This window comes from Scophthalmus maximus, chromosome 17, assembly GCF_022379125.1.
Source record: "Scophthalmus maximus strain ysfricsl-2021 chromosome 17, ASM2237912v1, whole genome shotgun sequence".
NCBI lineage: Eukaryota > Metazoa > Chordata > Actinopteri > Pleuronectiformes > Scophthalmidae > Scophthalmus > Scophthalmus maximus.
This window is the reverse complement of record NC_061531.1, coordinates 3,083,541-3,103,315: the sequence shown is the minus strand read 5'-3', so window position 1 is coordinate 3,103,315 and position 19,775 is coordinate 3,083,541. Positions and strand designations below refer to the sequence as shown.

Genomic DNA, 19,775 nt, shown 5'->3' with positions numbered 1-19,775 from the left:
CTGGTTCTGTCTCATTGTCTGCCTCAACATTGTAATTTATATTTTGGGGGGCAAGTAGGACATAATGTACTTTTTTCCTTTTTTAAGTGTTGTGGTGGCCTTTGTGCTTACATTTCGTTCATCTATATAGCAAAAACCGATGGAGATGAATGTATAAGTTTGTCATAAACTCAGGACAACCACAAAAAATGGTCATCGACATTGTACGTTCCTGCAAACCAAGGATACGTTTCAATAATTTCCATTACGTGTCATATGAACATCTCTATGTGACGTACTTCAGATGAAATGAATATGAGTTGACTTTCTTGGAGTCGTCGCTACATTTTGCGATGAATTTTGTAATGTCATATCAGCGGTTTGCAGAAAGGTTTAATGCCAAGTTTGCCAATATTTCATTCTGCCGATTGAGTTGAACCATTCATGAACACAGAAATGTTCCTTCCAAACACTATGACAAAGCTTACAACATGATGTAATACAAGCAGACTGTTAGTTGTTTACTACACTGGCTGCTACGGTAGTCAACAACACTTCCTGACCAGAAGTCTAACCTTGTGACAATTACACAAATGAAATATATTTGCTCCCCTTCAGCTCTTGGTGGTAGTCTTGCAACGTTTAGGCTTTGATTCTTGCTGCTGCTCACAGCTGACAGCTGGTTGGGCGCTTGCTTTGTTTTGAATCGCGCTCTGCAGCCAGCGGCGGTGTACCGCTTTAAGGGGTCCGACTAGAATGTGGAGCCATGAGTCACATTTGTTCCGCCGGTCGCGTCAGCTCCATATCATCACGATAAACCGATCATTCTAAGCAACATGTATGATCTGCAGGTGAAACCCTGATATATGAAGATTGGTCAACTTTCTGACGTCCCGCTGTGAAGAAGTTTAACACGCATGCTACACGTTCAGACTCTGAAGTGTTAAGATAAAGCAGCTAGACACGATGCTGCTGATGTTTGATGCTGAAAGTATTGCCTCATCATCTTTTTTTGCCTTTTGTCAGATAATTAAGTCTTGAACACATCCCAGAGTTGTCTGTCAATTTTAATTTACAATGTCTGTGTAAACAACGACTTTGAGTTGCTGGATCTTTGTTACCTCCACAAAGGTTTTACCCCTTTCAATTTTGGCACGGATGCAGAAAATTGAACTTAACATTGCAAGATTTATTAATGCTTGAACCTTGATGAGGAAAAAACTAAAATATGGCATATTTAGGGGACTGATATCTATGAGTTTGTGCATATTTCGGAGGGGACTGTTGTGACTCCGCAGAGGTATTAGATCTACTGAGTTCCATGAACTCCATTCCATTTAACACAGACTTAACACCAATAAGGAGCTTACGTGGCTGTAAAATGAGAGAAAAAAAACACAACACATTTGTCAAAAATGTCAGTGTTCATTTTTACAGGCAGATTCTTGACTGTGTAGTCGCTTAGCAAAACTCGCACAACACCAGACTATGTTCTCATCATATCTGAACAGGCAGTGGTATTTCTCATCAAAAGGCACATCTGGTCAAAAGCACTACAGGCAAACCTAAAATGTATAGTTTCACTCATCAGTTGCAAATAAAACCACATTCGTTCAATTAAAGCAATAACATTCCCTCCATCAGTCTGACAGTTTCTGAATCTTTCAACTTTGGTGCCAAAACTTATCCATATAAAATGTTTGAATGGAAAAATAAAATACATTGACAGAATTAAGAGGAAAACTCATTCCCTTGCAAGGAGGAAACTGCCCAACACTCCTGCCAAAGTAAATACCAAGCTAATTATGGTCCTGGAAATCCACATCAAATTAAAAAAAAACATTTCTTTACTTAATGTTTTTGATCTGTTGATCAGTCCAGCACAGACAGTCGTGAGAACAGTTTCAGTGAAGGTATTCAGCACCTGTGTGTCCTGTCCTGTCCCGATCGTTGGTTTCCTCTACATGCACACACTGGACACTGGACGTTTTCACCCTACAGTTACATCTCTGACCAAAAAAGCTTTCCCACCATTCGTTCATCACAAGCATGGTAAATCCAAGTGGGTACACACAACAGACCTTTACTATGATGAACATCTTAACTGAACTGCTCTCATCAAAGGTATGACCTGAAATGGGTTAACAGCAGTATGGTCAGTGCATGTAGAGGTACTGGAGCCACAGTGCTGCTCATAGTGGTACATGTGCATGCGGCTGCAGCTGCAGCTCTGTAGCTTGACGTAGGACAGGCTGAGGGGGGCTGCCGTCTCTCTCCGTCTCCGTTGCTGAGGCTTCCTTCCCGTTGTCCTCGTCCGCTTTCAGTTTCTCTGCCTTGGCCTTGAACCTCAGCCCGTGACCTGTCAATCACAGGCAATTACATTGGGTATTGATTATTCCATTTTGTTTTCATGAACTCATGATCAAGTCTGTGAAGGCAGTGAAGTCTTCAAAATATTTTGTCTGAATGAATGTTGCTTTACAAAGATATGAAACGGAGAAACACATCTTCACACCGAACAACTGGAACCAAGAAATGTTTGGTATATTTACTTATTATTAAAGGTTCAGTGTTTAGGATTTGATTTAATAATAATAATAATAATGTATTAAATTAATATCAAAATTATTTTACAAAACAAACAATACATTTATAATTATACACATTCCATGAACGAAAAAGAAGAAGAAACATCTTTTATTGCCTGTCCCTTCCATATGAATAACATAAATACAAATGGCCATCCTTTTTTTTTTACAAATCAAAACTGAATCAATATAGAAATCTTCAGAACTACTCCATGCATACAACAGTTTCATTATTTGCTCTTTGTAATTTTTTCAAATCGAAAAACTTTTTGAGGAATGTTTTAAATCATTGTCCAGAGAATTCCACAGTTTCACTCCATATACAGAAACACATCTGCTTCGGTGTGGTGCGAGAGTATGGACATTTCAACTTGTATTTCCTTCTGTGCTCCTCATCATTTGATATAAACAGCTTCTGTATATTTTCAGGTAGAAGTCCATTTCTGGCTTTAAACATAACCAATAGTATTTTTAAACCAACTGAATCTTTAAGTTTCAACACTTTGTTTTGTTTGTCAGTTTGTTGGTATGTTCTCTTACATTGACCTTGTTTATGAGTCATATTGCTCTTTTCTGTAACATGTACAAGGGTCTATGATTTGATGACATCTAGTGGCGTGGGGTGTGTGTGTGTGTGTGTGTGTGTGTGTGTGTGTGTGTGTGTGTGTGTGAGTGTGTGTACTGACTTGGACAATCTGCCACCTCCTTGAAGGCCTTTTTCTTACAGCAGCCTCGACACAGGTTGAAGACGCACTTATTTCCCTGGAGAGCAGAATAAAACAGTATCACACACAGGACAAGGCTCATACCGAGTCTTTGTGAAAATAAATGAATCATAACACATTCACAATTTTAATCACTGATGCCTCTACAAAATAACAAGTTTTCAATCCTTAGAGGAACTGGGTTATTTTGGACGTTTTTTAATCCTTTTGATTTTGCCTTCATATATCACATTAAAATATGTTTACGTGACGATGTTTTATGGGGTTTTTTCAGCACAACTTTGCCTACATGACCAGACAGTACATTTTTAACTTTGACAAAGTATATCAACATAATAGACCACAAAACTTGAATGACATCACGTGAATTGATCACACTTGCAGGATTTTAATTTGCCAGAATATCCTTTCAGATATAATTGCTATAACAAACTTCATCATCATTTACATAATGAGGAAAATTAACTGATCTATATATCTGTGTACATGACCACTCAACCCCATTAGTGCTCTTCTGTCACTTTAAATCAAATTGACACATGCACGCACACAGAGCTTACCTTTGGGTTCCCACACTGTTCACATTTGATGTACTTGGCTTGTGGAGAGAAAGACGAGAGCCACCATCAGACTGTGCACTTCAAATTTGACAGTGTGCATTTGGATCAGGAAGTGGTGGGTTGGACTCACGTTTCTGCTCGGAACAGAAGTTCTTGTGGGGGTTGCGGGATCTCTTCTTCTGCTTGTTTTTGGAGAGCGTGTCCGCGGATCCATCGGAGTCCTCCAGTGCCCTCTTCTGACACACAGCCTTCTTCACCTCTGAACCCTGGCTCTTACCGTTGGCCACCGGCTCCTTCGGCCTGTGAGGTGTAGTCAGTCAACTGTAAGACTATTATACAAATATTTTCCTTTTTTTACTATCCATCATATAGCCTTCTTTGATAGGTGTCGTGATGCATGATTACTTTATGAACCTGGCTCAGTGAAAAGATTATATATAGACCAGTAAAAGCAACGTGGTGACTCACACTGGTCTGACGTACGGCTGGCAGATCCAGTGGGGGAAGGGCAGGCCGCCTTCCTTCTCTTCCACATCCTTTCCTTTGGCTATTTCTTCCTGCAAAAACACACATGCAGTTATTGGTACAGGAAAACATCAAGCGTCTAGTTAGTGTTACAGTCAGCTCGGATAAGTCTCAAACAGCTGAGATATGAAAATGTTTATTCGACAGGGGCCATGGTCAGAGATCATTATTCATTTATTTTTTTATTATTTGTCATGTGGTGAGCAGCCTGAAGTAACATGGTATTAACATATTCAGTCTGTCTGGATAAGGAAAATGCATATTAATTCAAGAAATATAAATGCACAAAGAACACATCAGTCAGAAATTAAGAGGCGTCTGAAGGGCGATGCATATCCTCCGCATATGTTTTGTGTATGTGTGTATATATACATATATATATTTGTTCAGTTTCTACCAGGCAGGACTAAACTGAGTGGATATCGCTTTTTTACTGTGAGTGTTCACACACAAGCAAACAGTTCTCAGCAGCAGGCAGGACACTTGTACAGACCTCAGCTGTACAAGTGTCCTGCGTGCATGCGTCGTCGTCGTCGTCCCCCGCATCCCTATTTAGCGATCAGCACCTAAAGTTAATCATTTGGAGACAACCTCCCAAGAAAATTCATACCAAGTTTGTTGAAAATGTTGTGTCCATTTGCGTTGTTGAGTTCTTTTGCGCATGCACGCTATTGCTATATGTTTGGTCAAGCATACGTCAAGCTCATGATTATCAAAATAACTTTACAACAGTTTCTATATGGAGGATCAGGATACCTGACAGTGACTGACTGAGCCACAACATGCAGCTCTGATTAATAACCGATGTACAGTATGACCAGTCATTGTCACCTGCTGAACCCAATTACACAGATCCACATGGGGTCAGCCTACTCCTGAAAAACCTGACCTTTACTGTGTGAATATGCACATTTGAATGTTTTCCTTGAAGCTTCTTCTGATTTGGGGAGATGTGCTTTGATTCCTTTCAGTTTTTATTCTAAAATTTTAGTTTTAGTAACAGTTACCTGGCAGCGCAGCCTCAGCTTTTTGCTGACGTCTGCCAAACTTTCGAGGTTCTTCACCTTGGCCAACTCCTCCCTCAGGTCGTGGTGGAGCTGTAACCTACACACAGACACACAATTTGAATGAAACAGTACAGTGTTACCTAGAATTGTCTAGAAGCCATATCAGATTAATGATATCAATATATATATGACAATAACGTCTTTTCTTCTAGGCAAATGGCAATATGTGTTGTGGTTTATTGAATAGAGCAACAAGTCACCATGCCTCATCTCGCTTTTGCAAAAACATAACAGTAAAGAAATGTCCTGCTAATTCAGAAAAGTTAAAATAAGGACTACCACCATATTAACCTTATTAAAAAAAATCAGAATCAAACATAGATCTTCACACCACCCACCCCTTGTACTACACTTCTATAAGTGAAGTAGCTGTTCAAGGACTCTGTGTTGTGGGACCTGTGGTATTAAACCACATTTGCTGTTGAATCAAACTGGACTGACATTATAACAATTATAACTTGATGGAAGAATTTCTTATTTCACAAGTAAAAGCTTTGAGGATATAATATCACGAGGACTAGCTTAACTCTGGACTAACAGGACCATTCTGAGCTGTCAGTAAAGCAATGTTCATGTATTGTGTTCAGCCCAACAAAGCATTTGCATATGTACACAGATACACACACTCAGACTGGAGCAGACGGACATACGTGTGGTGCCAGAGCTTGAAGAGGTGGGCTCGTACATAGGACAGAGTGCAGGGAGGATACCGCTTCACCAACTCCAGATACTCCTCAGCCATCTCCCACACTGGGGGGCTGTTGCCCTCAAATAGCGCTGGGTTGTGGAGGTTCCCCTCTAGAAGTAAAACAAAGAATAAAAATAAAAATAAAGTTTCATAACAAATTATAACCAAATCATGTATTAAGACCGATAAATTAAGAAAAAATGTGTGTAATGAACAAAAAAACCTGCTACACATGGATCTCTGACCTGCACTCATAACACCCTGAACCCCCGTCTCCTGAATGCAGCGCTCCACATCATTCAGTTGCTGAATGTTGCCATTAGCAAACACTGGAATATTAATTGCCTTCCTGTAAGCAAAAGCACACCAAGCAATTAAGGAAATCTATTTATATTACAGGATACAGCTAATATTCCACACTGCGAGTCATTGCTTTAGTTTTAGTATCAAAAATATTAGATAAAGAGGCATTCGATCTATTAAACCCAGACCATTGTAAAGCCCGCAGTGGTGGTAGCTCACCGTACTGCCTTGATGTGCTCCCAGCTAGCAATGCCCGTCATGGCTCCTTTCTGGTCTTTGGTTCTGCCATGTACTGTGAGCAGCTTGGGAAGAAAGGGAGGAGGAAAAAGCCTAATTAGGACTTAAGACTTTTCTCATTCTTCCAGAAAATGGCATTATGGCCAACGTTGCAGAAATATACAATAAATATTTACAACCTCACAAAATAGCATTCAGTCCTTTTAATTCACAATTTGTTTTAATAATGACATTTTTATTGTTTTTTAACAAGTTCTTAACCTCAACTTTAAAAAGAGTTTACAACACAACAACAACAAACCAAACAGGTCAATATTGAAAATAACTGCAGTGACAGGAGACAATGAAATACAAAAATATCAATATAATGTGAAAAATGTATTCAAGGAGAGAGGATGTGTTGTGGGAGAATAGGTGCTGGACTGACTAGAGTGGAAAGGCAAGTGTGATCATACCTGACATCCAGCTTTCTCCAGCATCTGAGCATAGGAGACTGTTTTTTCAATCTCGTTGAACACACGGATCTTACATGTGATGGGCACAGAGAGCTTTTCGTTGGCTAACCTGACTGTAGAAGAAGAGTGGCAATTGAGTTTTAGACGGTAAAACTGAAAACATGTGACACTACACAGATGGTTCATGCTTTTTTTAAAAGAAGTTTCAGGTTATAGGGTAGCAAGCTACTGAAATTTCTGTTGTGCGGATATGTTTCCTGAGCCTACGTGAGAAAAGACATACTCATTTTCTCCAACAGCTCCCATTCGTCCTGTAAGAAGGCTCCATAGTGCCCTTAGAAACAAGCATCAGAACAGATTAGTTTTCCTATGCCATTCTAAAGGTAGGTATCTGTGTTTTTTTTATACAACCACTAGGTAAAAATATATGAAGGTTAATTTCTGTAGAAACTTGCGTACCTCTCTTAGCTATCATCTGTGGACAGCCCAGGTTGAGGTCGATGGCGTCGCAGTAGTCCTGGGCCAGAAGGGCCGCCTCAAGGAACACCTCTGGATCATTGGCACAAAACTGAAACAGGAGAGATTGGAACACTTATTTACATCTTACATTACATAAGTGTGTAATTTCACATTACATGCCTTGTGACGAGCCTGTGACTCCACGGCTTAATCAGACATGAGTAACATGCAGCGGGTTTCCACCAGCAATCCAATCTCCCATCATTAACCATCTGTAAAAGATGGTGCTGGTGTAGCTCCTCACCTGCGTGATGAGAGGTCTGTCCTCCTCACACACCTCATTATAGAGGTTCTCTCTCCTGTAATTGGCGTCACGCACAAACACTTGGGCGTGGAACATGGGGGTGTAGCAGAGCTGAGCACCGTGTCGGCGGCTGAGCAGGCGCCAGGCCAGCTCGCTCTGGTCCACCATGGGTGCCACCACAAAGCGTGCCTTTTTCAGGGTCTTACTCCAGAAATCAAAGCCCTGTAGCTTGGCCATCGCAGTTGACTTCCCTGCACAAGAGACCACAAGACATTGTTATGGAATTAAGTATGTGGTTTCCTGCTTTAAACACAACACACACTGGATAGAATGAGGAAATGTACTTAAGCTGGCATCCAATTTGTTCATTAAATTTCCTCCGGCTTTGCTGTGGGTCTCTGGAAATTCAACTATAAACTAGAGACCGACCTATATGGATTTTTGGGTTGATGCCAATATCAATATTAGGGAGTAAAGATTTCTGATATATATATATATTAATCTGTCAATGATTCCTAAGATGTCAATATCAAACCTGTATGAAAAAGAAATGTAATTGAGGCTTGATATATTAGTTTAACCACAAATGTTATCATCATTTTTTATAGACAAAAAGAAACCAAATTCAACCAAATCAATAGAACTTGAATAAAGAATTATGGGCCGATACAGATATGTCTGTGTTAGGCCAATATCAGCTGATATTATCGGCCAACTGATATATCGGCCGGCCTCACAAAAACCACACTGAATTATAAGACATGGCCTTGAAGCCTCACAAAGCCAACATGTTATGTGTCGCTTTTCAACAACCCAATCTCGATCTCTATGAAAAAGTCTATTAAGTTAGTGAGGTAGCTAAAAATTCAGCTCACTTAACAGTACCAGCACAGCTAGTCTAGTCATTTCTTCTTTATTTTGATGTGACATGGGCAGGTTAGCTAGCAAACACAAAACAAATGTGCAACATGGTATTTCTTGGCCTCTGAGTTGGTTTGTTAGTCTCAAACCAGCAGTAATACGTGACCTGTAGTAATATGTGTGTCTAAAGTGACTGACGGGTGGCTAAAAGTTCAACACTGAAGTCATTTGTATCTTTTCAGACAAACGTTATGGACGTCGGGGACTAGCAAATAATAGCAGCGTCCAAAAGTAACCAGCTACTTATTGGAAAAGCAATGTTGTAGCCTCGCTCGTCTTGTCCATGTTTGACTGTTGTTTCTCCATGTCTGCCTTAGTAGCATTCAACCGGCTAGCCGTGTCTGTGCTGTCGGCTAGCTAGCAAACCGCGCGTGATGGTGATCGCACCAGCGCGGACACATCCCCGTAACGACTTTTGACAGATAATGTGTCAGCGTGATGCTCCTCTGGCGGCGGGGCTCGGTCACTAGCTGCAGTCAGCGACACATGCACAGATAGTCAGTGGTTTCACCTGTGACGGTGAGAGGGTCGAGTCAAAACGCCCGGGACTCCGCCGCACGCGCAGACGCGTGGACCGGATTTGAGAGGGCAGGTTTCCCGGGGGAGTCGGTGAGCGATGGCGCCCGTCCAAAGGAGTCTATGTCCACGAGGGGCCTTAATGCGGTCTTCCGGAGAGTCTGCACGGGAAGCAGAGAGGACTTACTGGACTACAAAATAACCCAATAACCCGTAGCGATAGTCTTTTTCCTCTTGTTAAAATTGGGGTAGACAAAACGCAGCAAAGCCTTACTGCTGCCCCCTACAGGTCATTTATAGAACTACCGTTAATTCTAACTCCTACTTCTAGTCTTATCGACCACCCAAAGCACTTGACAGGACAAGTCACATTCACCCATTCGCACCCATTCATACAGTGCTGCTATTTACAGCGCCTTTTCTGTCATATTCATACAAGTTCATACACGGTTAAGTGTCTTGCTCAATGACACATCGGCAATGCGGACTGGGGGAGGCTGGGATCACAGCCGCCCTCATGTGACATCCAGTACGATGTAGACAGTTAATTATTTCAATATTTGTTATGAACTGTGCTCTGAATTGACTACTGATTTCAATTAATGATCTATGATTTCTGACAGCTCTGCCTGCACGTGGCTTCTCTGTGTCATAATTGGCTCATTGCATAAACTCAAAGCACTATGGACTATGATGATGTAATATAATTAATATGTACCATCATTATATGTACAGTTTATTTTGTTATTTAGGTATATCCTTCTAGTAAGGTTTCATATTGCACATGGATCATATGAATATACGGATTCATTTTCATTGGTCTGCTAAATAAGGTAATAAAGGTTGTTTTTTTTATCCATCTATGGTTTGAGGATCTACAGTTGAGGATTGAATGTTGATATAATGTCATGTTTGGCAGCTCATTGAGAGACAACATTTGACTGCACAGTCTGATATATGACGACTATGTAAAGCATCTCATCTGCACATATCATGCATAATTTCCCTGTATCAGTGCCGTTAACAACAATTCAGAAAAATACTTTGAACATTTTTAAAGGGTGGTAAATATCAGTAAGTCCCCAGGGAGGCACTTGAGGTGTTTCTTTTCAGAAGATGCTCCACCACTGGTAGACCTGACATAATGCATACATTGTTGAATGACACCAATTGTGATATAATCATATCAAAAAACCGATGCATTGTTAGTATGATCATAAAGCCAAATTCAGTTTTATAACCATTGCCAGTAGCATTGCTATTCATTGGTTATACTTGCATTCAATTATTTCTATGAAATTCAAAACAAACTAGTTCATTAATTAACAAAAATGTCCTTTAATATTGTTTACTGAAACACACACACACACACACACCTAGGACAGACAATACAAAGCATAAAGGCAACATGGATTTGAGGAATAAGCAAGTAGACGGTTCGGATATGCTTCACTGAAGTCTTCTATATTTAGGTCCATTCAGAATGTGATTGTTGGGGTGTGGAATAGTGACACAAAACAGCCTGATGGGTGTAAACTCACAAAGCAATATTTTGTCACTGACGATTTCATCCCATGATCAAATGGTTAGTTTGAAAAAGATCAAATGATTGTTTTTTGTGAAAAGGCGAAGGACAGACAGACAGACAGACAGTGATTTCTAGATATTTGTGCCCTGCAGTCAGACAGCCCGGACAGATACAGTGTCTCTCCTACTTGCTCTTTTCTCCAGTGCAACACACAATGTGAATTAAGTGCAAATGTAGTTTTTGGGGACAAGCTGGATATCAATATTTAACCACACGCATATATGTAAGTGTAAATTCTTACAGTTTCCCTTACTGTCTTGCAAAAGTATTTCAAACATGCCTTGTGGAACATGGCGATGAAGACCATCACAACGTTGTGGATAACATTTGGGCCCTGCTCATACTCCAAGGAGCCAGGCCGTCCCGCCTTCTCATGTCAGAAAAAATAAATACAATATATCTAATATCCATATTGTTTCCACATTCTGACTTAAAAGCACATGAACAAGAAGGCAGAAGAATAACTTCCCAACTCTGGACACAGTATATGTATGCAGCATTAATTTTAGCACTAGCCTACTTTTTTTGGCACGGGTACATGGATTAACTCAAAGCTGCCCTATTTTTGGCTAAGACTTTAGTAGGATAAATTTTAAATTCTTTTTTTTTTATTTCGTTTTTTACTTTTGTTGTTTCTTTTGTAAGGACAATGCATAATACAATTATTGCACCAAATATAACCAAAAGCTTATTTCCATCTGCACCTTTGTTGACTCCAACAAGACAGACTATTGCCAACCGTTGCTGGTGGCTACATTAAAAATACAACTTTCACCTTGCGATATAAACCGTATACACGAGGCAGTGCTTTCACTGAGTTCTTCTATTGCCTAGTATTAACCACCACACTATAAAACCACCAGTGACAAATGTTAACATACAGTAACTCTTATGATTTCCAGTGGCAGTGTTACTGACACCCCCGCCCCCCCTGCCCACACACACACACAACAAACATGAACACTTGTACATGAACACGCACACAGTATGACATAAAAGCACAGCTATCCTGTAGGGTGCTCATGAGAACACTTCAAAAATATACTTCATCCTGCCGTAAGATTATTTAAAAAAAAGTGCGTATAGCCTGCAAGTATAATTCTGTCCAACATCCTCCATCCCCACTCACAGGCATGTTTCAGGACTGACGGCCATGTCGCCATTCAGTTGTGGTTCTTTCAGGAACCTTTCCACTTCCTGTGAGTCCATTATCACACTCCCTGGCCTGAACTCTTCTCCTTTCTCGTTCTGTTCCTGCTCTTCCTTTAATATCTTTTTTGCCTCCTTCATAGTCTCCTTCTCATGCTCCTCTATGGCTCCTTTCTCCTCTTCATCGTTAGCCTCTGTAGGTTTACTGAACACCTCTGTCTTGGCATCACTTGTCGCTGTGACATCCTCAAGGTTGTCTGCTGGCACTGAAGACTCCTTTCTGATAAAAATGAGGTTACAGGTAGCCAGAACCAAAGCCGAGAGGACCACCTCACTTCCTGCCAGCAGGAAGACCCACATGTAGTTCTTGGTGGCATCAAGAAGCCGGCCTAAGACAAGATGGAGGGAGACACAGGGAACAAAATGAAAGAGGCACAAAATGCAGAATTTTATTTTTATTTTTGAGATGCTCCAATGCTAATTGAAATAGACATTTAATTAATCCAAAAAAACTGTCTGGATTATGATCAGTTGTTTTACTAGACACAGGGCAGGACTGTGACACCAATGAGTCTGGGGTTCACGTCACATGCAGTTGGTTACGTGGATGCATATGTGTCAAGTCGCTATTGGACTGAGTAAACCAATGCAATGGATGAGATAACCTACATTAACCCAAATATAAGAACTGTAACTAGGACTTGACTAGGACCCTTAAGGTCTAGCCCCTAAGCATGATTCTCCAGGTACAGGTATAGATTGGACACTTTGGTCCAGTGTGTGCATGTGGTAGTTTTGGTGCTAACTGACCTGCACCAGGTGGTCCCACCAGCACAGCAATGGCCTCGATGAGCAGGACCAGGCCAATGGCACTGGAGAACTTCTCAGTGCCAACTATTGTCATGAGAACCTCAAACTGCAGGGCTCCCACCATGCCATAGGAGAGTCCAAAGAAGATGCAGAAGATCACCAGCGATGAATAGTCCTTGGCCTGGGAACAAATTAGGAAGGAAGAGCAAACGTGTTTAGGATTTATATCCGTGGGCTAAACATTTCCCTTTAGGTTCATAGAAAGCCATACCTGTGACCCAATCAGGTCGGTGACTCCATTGCAGATCAAAGCAAAGCTGAAGAAGTAGACGCAACGAGGCCGAACCCATTTCAGTCCGGCAATCACACCACACGTGGGTCGAGCAAAAATGTCAATGAATCCCAGGATAGTGAGCAGCAGGGCTGATTTGGTATCCTCATTCCCCAGCTCCTTAGCATAACTCACAAAAAACACTGGAGGCACAAACAGCCCCAGGACCATGATGGACGCTGCTACAGTGTAGATGAGAAAACCACAGTCTTTAAAGACAGAGAAGTCCAGCAGTTTGGCTTTGGGCTGCTGCTTCTTCTCTGCTCCCACTGATCCCTCTTCCTTGTCCTGTTCCACATCCTTGGCCTTGAGGGTTTTGGGGGCGGCCAGAGGCCTCATCAGGGCTCCGCACACACAGCAGTTAAGTAGAATGCCACCCAAGATTAGAAAGCCCCCCCTCCATCCATACTGATACTGGAGGACCTGGCCCAGTGGTGATAGGCAGCAAAGCGCTACAGGACTTCCCGCTGCTGACAGCCCATTGGCCAGAGGGCGCTTCTCACTGAAGTAGCGGTTAAGCATTATCAGCGATGGCTGAAAGTTCAGGGCTAACCCCAGACCTGCAGCAAAGGGAAACAAGTTTTATACTGTTTTACTTTCATTCATTTAAACTTACATTTGATCCTCTAACACCAGTGGATCCACTGTTTTGGCGCAAACAGTGATTTGTAAGTTCCCCAAAAGAAAAGGTTGATCTTCTTCTAATGGTTTCATATATACCAGTGTGATATATGCATTGTGTGCTAATTTTTGATACATAAAAAAAGTGTCTGATACTGCTAATTTCGTCATTTTGCTGTGGTTTTCAAGGGGTATCAGCCAGACGTAGCTGATTATTGGTAACTTACAAGATAAGATTTCATAAAGTAGCTTTCTCAGAGCTAAGGTTTATCGAACTTTAGCAACACATTATTAGCTGTTTGTTAATGTAGTCATGTCAAAGGCTCATGTTATGCATCACCATTATGTTTATAACATTGTAGAGCGCAATATACATAAACTTTTAAGTGAGCCTGCACTTCACTTTTCTTCCTTGACAACTTTAAAGGGGATTTCCAGTTGGTGCATGTATGGTGATATTACTCCTATATCAACACTTCCGACTGTAGGCGTTCTTTTAGAGATAAATATGCTCCTACCAATAATTATTTGATAATAATATAGATTTTTTTAATACCACATTTTAAAATGATTGTGCTTCAAAAGATTGTACTCCAAAAATGTGATTTATCCTAATGTCCTAGACGTTGGTTGGGTTCATTCATTCTTGTTAGGACAGGTTAGAATAGAGTTGGAAACATTCAGGAGACAGTTGTACCTGTAATAACCCCAGTAGATAGGTAGATGTGGATGATGCTGGTGGAAAAGGAGGCAAGGATCATTCCCAGAGAGGCGAAGAGGCCACCAACCATCATCACTGGACGACAGCCAAAACGATTCACGAGCACACTGCACAGAGGACCTGTGATAAACATAGTCAGAGGTGTGTGTCTAGGCTGTCTGGCATGCAAATGAGACGGCTGTGTGGTTACTGTGTCCACCTCTTGTATGTGTATATTGTTTTGTACAACAGCAGTCTACAGTACCTGTGCCGTAGAGCATGGCTAGCAGTATGGAGGAGATCCAGGCCGTGTCGCTGTATCCCACCCCAAACTCCCGGATCAGCTCTTTGAAAAAAACACTGATCGCTTTTGGGAATGCATAGGAGAAACCTGTGATGACAAAACAGCCGGACAGCACTGCCCAGCCCCACCCTCCATCCGGGGCCTTCACCCCGTCTGCACCTACGTCCAACGCCACACCTCCCATGATGTTTTAGGGCTGTGTCTTAATGGAGGCAGATAGAGAGGCTAGAAACAAAAAAAGAAAATGATAATAAGCAGCTGGTTTGAGTTTTTCTGTAATACATCTGATTCAGCTCTGCATCATAGCTATATGTGACTGCTCCCAGACTGAATATACTTACCCAAAGGGGATTTGTGTAGCATTAAACATTACTGGGTAATAGTTCCTTCTTGAGATACAATCATGACTTCCTGGAATTGGCAGAAACTCTTAAACCCTTTGCTTCAATGAGTTAAGCGGCACTCTCCAGCTCCTATTTGTAGATTACACAAAACTAAGACAATGGCACTCTCCAGCTGAAATATCCAATAAGACTAAAACATGATCAGCACAGAGGCACATAAACATTTTTTTGCTTGGATACAAGCGGTTGCTAAGTGCGGGTCAAAGAGGCTCTTCCGATGTGGACCTTTCAGAATTCTTTACAGCCAGTCATGATGTGTAAAAAAGGGCTTGCCTGCAAAAATAAAATACTGTAAGATTTGCATAGTATACATCTACACTCAATAATCCAAAGTGACAAAGTTCAAATATTTGTATTAATTGAAAACTGAAATCTCTCATTTACCAAGGTGCTCTGACCCTTAATTCAGTTCTCTGTAGTAGAATCTTCCAGCCGGTGAGTTCACAAGCAGAACAGATGGTGGACTGTCAGTAGATTTGACAAGTCGTCGTCGCAGAAGTCATCATAAGACATCGGTGTGCTTTATCGGTACAAAGGTTTCAGTGATATTTCTTTTTATGAAAAGTAATATTTCATATAAAGGCAAACACCATTTATGTGTAGCCCACCTATCCCTGTCCTGGAAGGGCCCAGAGTTCTTTAATTCACAATAAGGAATACTTTAGGTTACGTTATCTGAGTTACTGTATTAATCTTAAATGAACTGTGACCTCACTGTAATTGGTCACATCGTACATCATTCTACAAGTTTATTGGTGTGAATGCTGGAAGCATTTGCGTGCAGTAGTGTAATGGAGGGTATACACATGCCTCTGATTGGCTAGTACTCGTTGCCTTTGATGTTATGTTCGTTAGATGAGGAGTGGTGATTGGTTAGAGTTAGTATAAGAATATCAGAGGCAGAGTAGGGTGGGGCGTGCTGTACCTTGCCATCTTGGTAAAGAAACCAAACGCCTGACTTCTCATGACTTAATATTACCCTAATGCAGCTAAATTTGGCCCAAACAAGGATCTTGTTTCAGCAGAAACGACATTCTTGTGTTGCTACACATGTGCCTTTCTCAACTATGTACAGTCATTTCAATTTACCACAGGTAGACTCTCGTCCCAAAGATAATTAAGGCAAAATGGGGCTACACGTATATATACATGTTTTCACCGACTCCGTATGAGTGTAAAAAATGGTAATCCAGTTAAATCTAAAACACAATAAAGTTCAAAATGTGAAGGGGTCTAAATTTTGTTGCTAGTTGCTTGTTGAGGAGTTCACACTGATAACTCAGATTTGCCACTGAAATTCTCACAAATTTTTAAAACAATATGATTTGAGACAGAGATCCACAAAAGCATCTTGTTGTTTTCTAGTTGGCGACAGTCGATTTTGCAGGAAGAAAATAATAAAATGTTGGTATATTTTATCAGCAGCAGCCAGCTAGCTTTTTTAAGGTAAGGTTGGTTGAAAATGTCATATCCAGCTCAATTTTTTGAGTTGTTTTTTCAGAAAATACATAAAAAATCTAACGTGGACGGTGATGTTTTTGGTCATTGTTTTGGCTACAGCTCACAATGACCAACTTTCATCTCTTAGAGGGTGTTCACATGTCACTCACTGTACAAACAATTTTCTTTCACTGGAGTTTTTAAGGCCAGTTGACGGAATACACTTGTCTCCCTGAAGTAAGTCTGACACCTGACATCAGTGAAACTGATTTTGTGGCTTATCTATTACGAAAAGTTTAAAAAAAACAACAACAAGCAGGAAGTGAGGACTGGTGCAGTACAAGCTTGTCTGGGCATCAGTCACCAGAGAAGATAGTCTGCTGATGTCTGAGGTCTCATTGATTGCAAACCAATTAAATATAATTGGTTTAAATATAATTTATGACATTGTGTGAGTGTGTTCTGATTATTGTGGCTGAGACACTTTGTTATTTTCCTTCGCTGTGCTACTGCTCCCACCCTGTGCCACTGAATAAACTCCCTGTGGACTTACTTTTGGAAAATATCATCTGTTTTCATTGGAGATTCTTATCTAGTTCAAACAGCCGGTCAGTTTTGCCCTCATCTCCTCCAGTCAGGCTGTATTCAGAAGCCTAACAACAGCAAGTCTGATTTACTGATACACTCCATCCTCGCCAGGCACTGTGGCTGGCTCCTGTGATTTGTAGTTCCGCTCTGGGTCCGTGGTTTCAACCACCAAAACCGTACATTAGCACCTCGGCTAAGCTGTTGGCTCCATCAGCTAATTTACCATCTCTTAAAGGAGCTGAAAGAACGATTTGCGTGGTAGAAATGCACACTGGGCTCCGGCCAAACCAGCCTGCAATCCAGTGTCTCTAAGGTAAGATGGCGTTTCCAAGACTCAGGCTTGGCGAGAAGGTGTTGTGACCAGCCTTACTATGAATCACCAGGCCCTGTGTGATTCAGTCAGCCCCTGGGGCATTGTGCTGCATTATTACACAGTCATAAAAAGCTGAGCTCGTTGGTGGGAATATTGCTTGGACTGTAATATTATTTCATAAACACATGACCTCTGCGTCTCCTTGGATGGCAGATAAAGTTTGATGCTACTGTGTTTATCAGGAAACAGCGCAGATACATATTTTGCAATGCTATCAGCCAATATGAGCCTTTCATAGACATATCAGTATCGGCATTCATGTTTGGCCACATGCGTCAATATGAAAACTTATTTTACAGAATCAACGATGCAGGAAAGTTGGGGCAATTGTTACTACATAAAAATGTTTCTTTTCTCTTTTCAAGTTCAATAGATTTTGGTTGTTTTGGGCTAGTATATCTATATCAGAAAAGTTTTACTCCCTAACATCAGTATTGGCACAGGCCCCCCAAAATCCATATCAGATGGGCTCTAGTTTTGACAGCACAATGTTGGCAATTTAAAACTTGAATTCTAAATATCAAGACGGATGGATAGCAATGGCAAGCACAGTTTCCCAAACATCAATGCTAAATATTATTATGCCCTTCACATGGAAATGTTTTTACCCCCCCCCACACACTTTTATTTTTCTCTTTAATCTATGAGAATAATGACATTCATTTCAGCTCTAAATTAAGATGTAGTTTCAGGTCTTTCGACTAACACAGTAAATACTTGTTGCGGGTGAACTCACATCACTCGACGTCACATAACAGCCCTACGTCATGGGGTGATCTTACCTTATGTCACAGCTCTATCACGACACTGACGGCTGGCATGGAGCCGTGCTTTGAAAATATCCCAAAATATCACGCGGTATGACGGACGTAAGCGGGCTCAGATGTATACATAGGCAATGTATACATTTTAAATAATGTTCATTAATATTAATGTGTCACTGTAACTGTGACAGACGCCTCCCCGCTTCACTGCCACCAGCTCTGTGCATGTGAAGCATATTTGACTTGAGACATTAGATGTTATCAGTCGGTGACAGCTGCTGAGTCTCTTACCGGGTGATGCTGCGAAGTGCCGCCTCTTCTCCGTCACCCCTGATTTCCACTGGATGCGGAGCGGCGGCGCAGTGTGTCAGCTGCGTGTTTCGCCGTCAGCCAATCCCCACCGCCTCCGCCACAGTGGTGCGCTGCGGTGCGGCCATGACGTCAGGAGGACCCACGAGATCTCGCAAATTCACGTGTGATCGCGCGATATAACAGGGTGTAGTTTCTATAAAGAGAATCACAAACCAACAAGTTATTTCCATCATAAATGATTTGGTGATTTTGGACTTGAATAATCAGCATCTCATCATCCATATGGAACGCCAAAAGCGCAAATATCGTCTTAGAAAATGCGTGTCGAGACGATAAAAAATGACGTCTTAACAAGGCAAAAACTGCCGTGTCGAGACGTCATTTTGACGTTTGACATTTTTCAATGGACTGTTCTATTCTTTTCTAATAGGGGTGTGACAAGAGTGGAAACTGCCATGCCTTGACAGTTTCCAAGAAACGAACATGTATATGTGCAGTGACACCTAGAGGAAGGACTAGTAACAGCAACAGAAAAAAAACACCCCTATTAGAAAAGAATAGAACGGTCCATTGAAAAATGCTTGTCGAGACGTCATTTTTTGACGTCTCGACAAGCATTTTTCTAAGACGATATTTGCGCTTTTGGCGTTCCATACTTCAGGGCTGTCTCTGCCCATTATGACGTTTTCAAGGTGTAGCCCAGGGAAATATGATCCGCCGTGAGCACGGTGCGGAGTCAGTGGAAATACACACATTGACTTTAATTGACACCTGGAGCCGATATTTTATAATATCAATAACTATATGGAGCTGACAATATTATTATAGTACTTGCTTTTAGTGTTCTCCTTTGTTCTGTGTGTGTGTGTGTGTGTGTGTGTGTGTGTGTGTGTTGCATGTTTCACAGTCCTCAATGGTGGATGGGCAGATGGCAGGCCTTAACCATGGAGCTGCAGACTGGAGGCCGCTGGGCGTTGAAATGGAATAATTGATGGAGTGGATGCTGATTCAGGAAGACGGAAACCATGGATGTCTAAAGCAGAAGTATTTATTATAAGAGCTCA

At 41.3% G+C, this 19,775-nt stretch overlaps 2 protein-coding genes across 6 annotated transcripts; both read right to left on the bottom strand.

The window, feature by feature from the left end:
• Window positions 1-1,384: 1,384 nt before the first annotated feature.
• On the bottom strand, window positions 1,385-9,573 carry dus1l (dihydrouridine synthase 1-like (S. cerevisiae)). Its single transcript, XM_035616167.2, has 14 exons — window positions 9,323-9,573; window positions 7,891-8,141; window positions 7,587-7,695; window positions 7,411-7,461; window positions 7,128-7,240; window positions 6,655-6,737; window positions 6,378-6,481; window positions 6,095-6,242; window positions 5,385-5,481; window positions 4,321-4,409; window positions 3,983-4,152; window positions 3,853-3,890; window positions 3,254-3,329; window positions 1,385-2,338 (listed from the first exon to the last, which is right to left on the bottom strand). Exons 2-14 carry the CDS (start codon window positions 8,125-8,127, stop codon window positions 2,172-2,174), a joined length of 1,482 nt encoding a protein of 493 aa, XP_035472060.2. The 5' UTR covers window positions 8,128-8,141; window positions 9,323-9,573; the 3' UTR covers window positions 1,385-2,171.
• Window positions 9,574-10,645: 1,072 nt separating this feature from the next.
• slc16a3a (solute carrier family 16 member 3a) lies at window positions 10,646-18,843 on the bottom strand. 5 transcript variants are annotated; one of them, XM_035616141.2, is made up of 7 exons: window positions 15,619-15,996; window positions 15,172-15,507; window positions 14,792-15,055; window positions 14,524-14,667; window positions 13,146-13,765; window positions 12,875-13,055; window positions 10,646-12,453 (listed from the first exon to the last, which is right to left on the bottom strand). In XM_035616141.2, the coding sequence occupies exons 3-7, from the start codon at window positions 15,012-15,014 to the stop codon at window positions 12,041-12,043; spliced, it is 1,581 nt and encodes a 526-aa protein (XP_035472034.1). In that variant the 5' UTR covers window positions 15,015-15,055; window positions 15,172-15,507; window positions 15,619-15,996; the 3' UTR covers window positions 10,646-12,040. The 5 variants fall into 5 exon arrangements, with proteins under 5 accessions (XP_035472034.1, XP_035472035.1, XP_035472036.1 ...); XM_035616142.2 differs by having other exon boundaries at window positions 15,172-15,303; XM_035616143.2 differs by lacking the exons at window positions 15,172-15,507; window positions 15,619-15,996 and adding an exon at window positions 18,691-18,843.
• Between the last annotated feature and the right edge of the window lie 932 nt (window positions 18,844-19,775).

Coding starts and splice junctions, on each gene's coding strand:
- dus1l (XM_035616167.2), bottom strand. CDS start 8,127: ATGGCCAAGCTACAGGGCTTTGATTTCTGGAGTAAGACCCTGAAAAAG. Junction 3,330..3,852: donor AACAGTGTGGGAACCCAAAG/GTAAGCTCTGTG, acceptor TCTGCTCTCCAG/GGAAATAAGTGCGTCTTCAA. Junction 2,339..3,253: donor GGAGGTGGCAGATTGTCCAA/GTCAGTACACAC, acceptor TGTGATTGACAG/GTCACGGGCTGAGGTTCAAG.
- slc16a3a (XM_035616143.2), bottom strand. CDS start 15,014: ATGGGAGGTGTGGCGTTGGACGTAGGTGCAGACGGGGTGAAGGCCCCG. Junction 14,668..14,791: donor AGCCATGCTCTACGGCACAG/GTACTGTAGACT, acceptor TGTTTATCACAG/GTCCTCTGTGCAGTGTGCTC. Junction 13,766..14,523: donor ATCTACTGGGGTTATTACAG/GTACAACTGTCT, acceptor CCTTTGCTGCAG/GTCTGGGGTTAGCCCTGAAC.